Source organism: Oncorhynchus nerka, unplaced genomic scaffold (genome assembly GCF_034236695.1).
Source record: "Oncorhynchus nerka isolate Pitt River unplaced genomic scaffold, Oner_Uvic_2.0 unplaced_scaffold_7121, whole genome shotgun sequence".
Taxonomy (NCBI): domain Eukaryota; kingdom Metazoa; phylum Chordata; class Actinopteri; order Salmoniformes; family Salmonidae; genus Oncorhynchus; species Oncorhynchus nerka.
In genome coordinates, this window is record NW_027034194.1 from 1 (window position 1) to 7,547 (window position 7,547).

Genomic DNA, 7,547 nt, shown 5'->3' on the forward strand with positions numbered 1-7,547 from the left:
CGCCAAGGCTTTCGACTCTGTCAATCACAACATTCTTATCGGCAGACTCAACAGCCTTGGTTTCTCAAATGACTGCCTCGCCTGGTTCACCAACTTCTTCTCTGATAGAGTTCATTGTGTCAAATCGTACACACAAAACCTGTACACACACACGCACACTCGTACACGCATACACCTGTAGACACATACACATCTGTACACACACACACAGACACGTACACACACACCTGTACACACACACACACATCCCATAACACACACACATCCCATAACACACACACACACTTGTACACGTTCCTCCACATGTCATCCATGGTGATCTTGATCCTACAGGTGTGTATCCCTCCTGTGTTACACCTGGAGCCCAGCCATCTCACCGTGCAGCTGGGAGAGAGTCTCAGAGTGGCCTGTCAGGCCTCTGGATACCCCCGGCCCCTGGTCACCTGGAGAAAGATCTCAATGGGCAGGGCACTGCTAGGGCCCAGAGGACTGCTGCAGGAGCTGGGAGGAGAGGGGGTGAAGAGGAGACAGGAGCTGGGAGGAGAGGGGATGAAGAGGAGACAGGAGCTGGGAGGAGAGGGGATGAAGAGGAGACAGGAGCTGGGAGGAGAGGGGATGAAGAGGAGACAGGAGCTGGGAGGAGAGGGGGTGAAGAGGAGACAGGAGCTGGGAGGAGAGGGGGACATGAGGAGACAGGAGCAGGGAGGAGAGGGGGACATGAGGAGACAGGAAAGAGGAGGAGGGGTAGCAAGGGATGTGCGGGGGCCAGTTGGCGTGGCGACCGAGGAGGAAGTGGAGGGGGGAGAGAGGGAGAGCTTCGACCCAGACACAGGAAGTGGAATGCTGTACCTAAGCAACGTGACGGTGGCTCACGCCGGGCACTACGTGTGCGAGGCCTTGAACCCTGGGGGCGTGGCCCATATGACCTTTCACCTCGCCATCAACATGACATCATCAACCGCACTCTGGCCTCGGCTGCACTCCGCCTCGTCGTCCCTCTACCTGGGGGAGGTGGTCGGGGTCAGCCAAGAGCCCCTGTACGAGGTGGGCAGTATGGACTTCTCGGCTCTGGGCCCGGCCACTCAGACAGTCATCGCAGTGAGCATCTCTCTGCTGGTTCTGATTGTTCTGCTTTTACTGCTTATGATCTACAGTCGCCAGCAGCAACACAAACAGGTCTGGACATGTCTTACTACTCAGTACACCCTTCAGTATGTAGTACTAACTGCATACTACTCAGTACACCCTTCAGTATGTAGTACTAACTGCATACTACTCAGTACACCCTTCAGTATGTAGTACTAACTGCATACTACTCAGTACACCCTTCAGTATGTAGTACTAACTGCATACTACACAATACACCCTTCAGTATGTAGTACTAACTGCATACTACTCAGTACACCCTTCAGTATGTAGTACTAACTGCATACTACTCAGTACACCCTTCAGTATGTAGTACTAACTGCATACTACTCAGTACACCCTTCAGTATGTAGTACTAACTGCATACTACACAATACACCCTTCAGTATGTAGTACTAACTGCATACTACACAATACACCCTTCAGTATGTAGTACTAACTGCATACTACACAATACACCCTTCAGTATGTAGTACTAACTGCATACTACTCAGTACACCCTTCAGTATGTAGTACTAACTGCATACTACACAATACACCCTTCAGTATGTAGTACTAACTGCATACTACACAATACACCCTTCAGTATGTAGTACTAACTGCATACTACTCAGTCACACCCTTCAGTATGTAGTACTAACTGCATACTACTCAGTACACCCTTCAGTATGTAGTACTAACTGCATACTACACAGTACACCCTTCAGTATGTAGTACTAACTGCATACTACACAATACACCCTTCAGTATGTAGTACTAACTGCATACTACACAATACACCCTTCAGTATGTAGTACTAACTGCATACTACACAATACACCCTTCAGTATGTAGTAACTAACTGCATACTACACAATACACCCTTCAGTATGTAGTAACTAACTGCATACTACACAATACACCCTTCAGTATGTAGTAACTAACTGCATACTACACAATACACCCTTCAGTATGTAGTACTAACTGCATACTACACAATACACCCTTCAGTATGTAGTACTAACTGCATACTACACAATACACCCTTCAGTATGTAGTACTAACTGCATACTACTCAGTACACCCTTCAGTATGTAGTACTAACTGCATACTACACAATACACCCTTCAGTATGTAGTACTAACTGCATACTACACAATACACCCTTCAGTATGTAGTACTAACTGCATACTACTCAGTACACCCTTCAGTATGTAGTAACTAACTGCATACTACTCAGTACACCCTTCAGTATGTAGTACTAACTGCATACTACATCAGTACACCCTTCAGTATGTAGTACTAACTGCATACTACACAATACACCCTTCAGTATGTAGTACTAACTGCATACTACACAATACACCCTTCAGTATGTAGTACTAACTGCATACTACACAATACACCCTTCAGTATGTAGTACTAACTGCATACTACACAATACACCCTTCAGTATGTAGTACTAACTGCATACTACACAATACACCCTTCAGTATGTAGTACTAACTGCATACTACACAATACACCCTTCAGTATGTAGTACTAACTGCATACTACTCAGTACACTCCTTCAGTATGTAGTACTAACTGCATACTACACAATACACCCTTCAGTATGTAGTACTAACTGCATACTACACAATACACCCTTCAGTATGTAGTACTAACTGCATACTACACAATACACCCTTCAGTATGTAGTACTAACTGCATACTACACAATACACCCTTCAGTATGTAGTACTAACTGCATACTACACAATACACCCTTCAGTATGTAGTACTAACTGCATACTACACAATACACCCTTCAGTATGTAGTACTAACTGCATACTACACAATACACCCTTCAGTATGTAGTACTAACTGCATACTACTCAGTACACCCTTCAGTATGTAGTACTAACTGCATACTACACAATACACCCTTCAGTATGTAGTACTAACTGCATACTACACAATACACCCTTCAGTATGTAGTACTAACTGCATACTACTCAGTACACCCTTCAGTATGTAGTACTAACTGCATACTACTCAGTACACCCTTCAGTATGTAGTACTAACTGCATACTACTCAGTACACCCTTCAGTATGTAGTACTAACTGCATACTACACAATACACCCTTCAGTATGTAGTACTAACTGCATACTACACAATACACCCTTCAGTATGTAGTACTAACTGCATACTACACAATACACCCTTCAGTATGTAGTACTAACTGCATACTACACAATACACCCTTCAGTATGTAGTACTAACTGCATACTACACAATACACCCTTCAGTATGTAGTACTAACTGCATACTACACAATACACCCTTCAGTATGTAGTACTAACTGCATACTACTCAGTACACCCTTCAGTATGTAGTACTAACTGCATACTACACAATACACCCTTCAGTATGTAGTACTAACTGCATACTACACAATACATTTTCAGTATGTAGTACTAACTGCATACTACACTCAATACACCCTTCAGTATGTAGTACTAACTGCATACTACTCCAGTACACCCTTCAGTATGTAGTAATTAACTGCATACTACACAATACACCCTTCAGTATGTAGTACTAACTGCATACTACACAATACACCCTTCAGTATGTAGTACCAATAACTACTCAGTACACCCTTCAGTATGTAGTACTAACTGCATACCACCAGTACACCCTTCAGTATGTAGTACTAACTGCATACTACACAACACACCTTCAGTATGTAGTACTAACTGTATTACCACAATACAATCTTTCAGTATGTAGTACTATCCGCATACTACACAATACACCCTTCAGTATGAAACACTGCATATCACACAATACACCCCTTCAGTATGAAAATTAACTGCACACTACACAATACACCCTTCAGTATGTAGTACTAACTGCATACTACACAATACACCCTTCAGTATGTAGTACTAACTGCATACTACACAATACACCCTTCAGTATGTAGTACTAACTGCATACTACTCAGTACACCCTTCAGTATGTAGTACTAACTGCATACTACACAATACACCCTTCAGTATGTAGTACTAACTGCATACTACACAATACACCCTTCAGTATGTAGTACTAACTGCATACTACTCAGTACACCCTTCAGTATGTAGTACTAACTGCATACTACTCAATACACCCTTCAGTATGTAGTACTAACTGCATACTACACAGTACACCCTTCAGTATGTAGTACTAACTGCATACTACACAATACACCCTTCAGTATGTAGTACTAACTGCATACTACACAATACACCCTTCAGTATGTAGTACTAACTGCATACTACACAATACACCCTTCAGTATGTAGTACTAACTGCATACTACACAATACACCCTTCAGTATGTAGTACTAACTGCATACTACACAATACACCCTTCAGTATGTAGTACTAACTGCATACTACACAATACACCCTTCAGTATGTAGTACTAACTGCATACTACACAATACACCTCTTCAGTATGTAGTACTAACTGCATACTACACAATACACCCTTCAGTATGTAGTAATTAACTGCATACTACACAATACACCCTTCAGTATGTAGTACTAACTGCATACTACACAATACACCCTTCAGTATGTAGTACTAACTGCATACTACACAATACACCCTTCAGTATGTAGTACTAACTGCATACTACACAATACACCCTTCAGTATGTAGTACTAACTGCATACTACACAATACACCCTTCAGTATGTAGTACTAACTGCATACTACACAATACACCCTTCAGTATGTAGTACTAACTGCATACTACACAATACACCCTTCAGTATGTAGTACTAACTGCATACTACACAATACACCCTTCAGTATGTAGTACTAACTGCATACTACACAATACACCCTTCAGTATGTAGTACTAACTGCATACTACACAATACACCCTTCAGTATGTAGTACTAACTGCATACTACACAATACACCCTTCAGTATGTAGTACTAACTGCATACTACACAATACACCCTTCAGTATGTAGTACTAACTGCATACTACACAATACACCCTTCAGTATGTAGTACTAACTGCATACTACACAATACACCCTTCAGTATGTAGTACTAACTGCATACTACACAATACACCCTTCAGTATGTAGTACTAACTGCATACTACACAATACACCCTTCAGTATGTAGTACTAACTGCATACTACACAATACACCCTTCAGTATGTAGTACTAACTGCATACTACACAATACACCCTTCAGTATGTAGTACTAACTGCATACTACACAATACACCCTTCAGTATGTAGTACTAACTGCATACTACACAATACACCCTTCAGTATGTAGTACTAACTGCATACTACACAGTACACCCTTCAGTATGTAGTACTAACTGCATACTACACAATACACCCTTCAGTATGTAGTACTAACTGCATACTACACAATACACCCTTCAGTATGTAGTACTAACTGCATACTACACAATACACCCTTCAGTATGTAGTACTAACTGCATACTACACAATACACCCTTCAGTATGTAGTACTTAACTGCATACTACACAATACACCCTTCAGTATGTAGTACTAACTGCATACTACACAATACACCCTTCAGTATGTAGTACTAACTGCATACTACTCAGTACACCCTTCAGTATGTAGTACTAACTGCATACTACACAGTACACCCTTCAGTATGTAGTACTAACTGCATACTACACAATACACCCTTCAGTATGTAGTACTAACTGCATACTACACAATACACCCTTCAGTATGTAGTACTAACTGCATACTACTCAGTACACCCTTCAGTATGTAGTACTTAACTGCATACTACACAGTACACCCTTCAGTATGTAGTACTAACTGCATACTACACAATACACCCTTCAGTATGTAGTAACTAACTGCATACTACACAATACACCCTTCAGTATGTAGATACTAACTGTATACTACTACAGTACACCCTTCAGTATGTAGTACTAACTGCATACTACACAATACACCCTTCAGTATGTAGTACTAACTGCATACTACTCAATACACCCTTCAGTATGTAGTACTAACTGCATACTACTCAGTACACCCTTCAGTATGTAGTACTAACTGCATACTACACAATACACCCTTCAGTATGTAGTACTAACTGCATACTACACAATACACCCTTCAGTATGTAGTACTAACTGCATACTACACAGTACACCCTTCAGTATGTAGTAACTAACTGCATACTACACAGTACACCCTTCAGTATGTAGTACTAACTGCATACTACACAATACACCCTTCAGTATGTAGTACTAACTGCATACTACACAATACACCCTTCAGTATGTAGTACTAACTGCATACTACACAATACACCCTTCAGTATGTAGTAATTAACTGCATACTACACAATACACCCTTCAGTATGTAGTACTAACTGCATACTACACAATACACCCTTCAGTATGTAGTACTAACTGCATACTACACAGTACACCCTTCAGTATGTAGTACTAACTGCATACTACACAGTACACCTCTTCAGTATGTAGTACTAACTGCATACTACACAATACACCCTTCAGTATGTAGTAATTAACTGCATACTACACCAATACACCCTTCAGTATGTAGTACTAACTGCATACTACACAATACACCCTTCAGTATGTAGTACTAACTGCATACTACACAATACACCCTTCAGTATGTAGTACTAACTGCATACTACACAATACACCCTTCAGTATGTAGTACTAACTGCATACTACACAATACACCCTTCAGTATGTAGTACTAATCACAATACAGCCACTTCAGTATGTAGTACTAACTGCATACTACACAATACACCCTTCAGTATGTAGTACTTAACTGCATACTACACAATACACCCTTCAGTATGTAGTACTAACTGCATACTACAATACACCCTTCAGTATGTAGTACTAACTGCATACTACACAATACACCCTTCAGTATGTAGTACTAACTGCATACTACACAATACACCCCTTCAGTATGTAGTACTAACTGCATACTACACAATACACCCTTCAGTATGTAGTACTAACTGCATACTACACAATACACCCCTTCAGTATGTAGTACTAACTGCATACTACACAATACACCCTTCAGTATGTAGTACTAACTGCATACTACACAGTACACCCTTCAGTATGTAGTACTAATCTGCATACTACACAATACACCCTTCAGTATGTAGTACTAACTGCATACTACACAATACACCCTTCAGTATGTAGTACTAACTGCATACTACACAATACACCCTTCAGTATGTAGTACTAACTGCATACTACACAATACACCCTTCAGTATGTAGTACTAACTGCATACTACACAATACACCCTTCAGTATGTAGTACTAACTGCATACTACACAATACACCCTTCAGTATGTAGT

General features: G+C 40.9%; 1 protein-coding gene across 1 annotated transcript; it reads left to right on the top strand.

Annotated features, from left to right (window-relative positions):
* Positions 1-333: 333 nt before the first annotated feature.
* Positions 334-1,176, top strand: LOC135566114 (leucine-rich repeat-containing protein 24-like; the record flags this gene model as incomplete). Its single annotated transcript, XM_065013994.1, has 2 exons — positions 334-566; positions 693-1,176. Coding segments are annotated over 2 exons (717 nt in total), but the record flags the coding sequence as incomplete, so codon positions are not given.
* Positions 1,177-7,547: the final 6,371 nt, after the last annotated feature.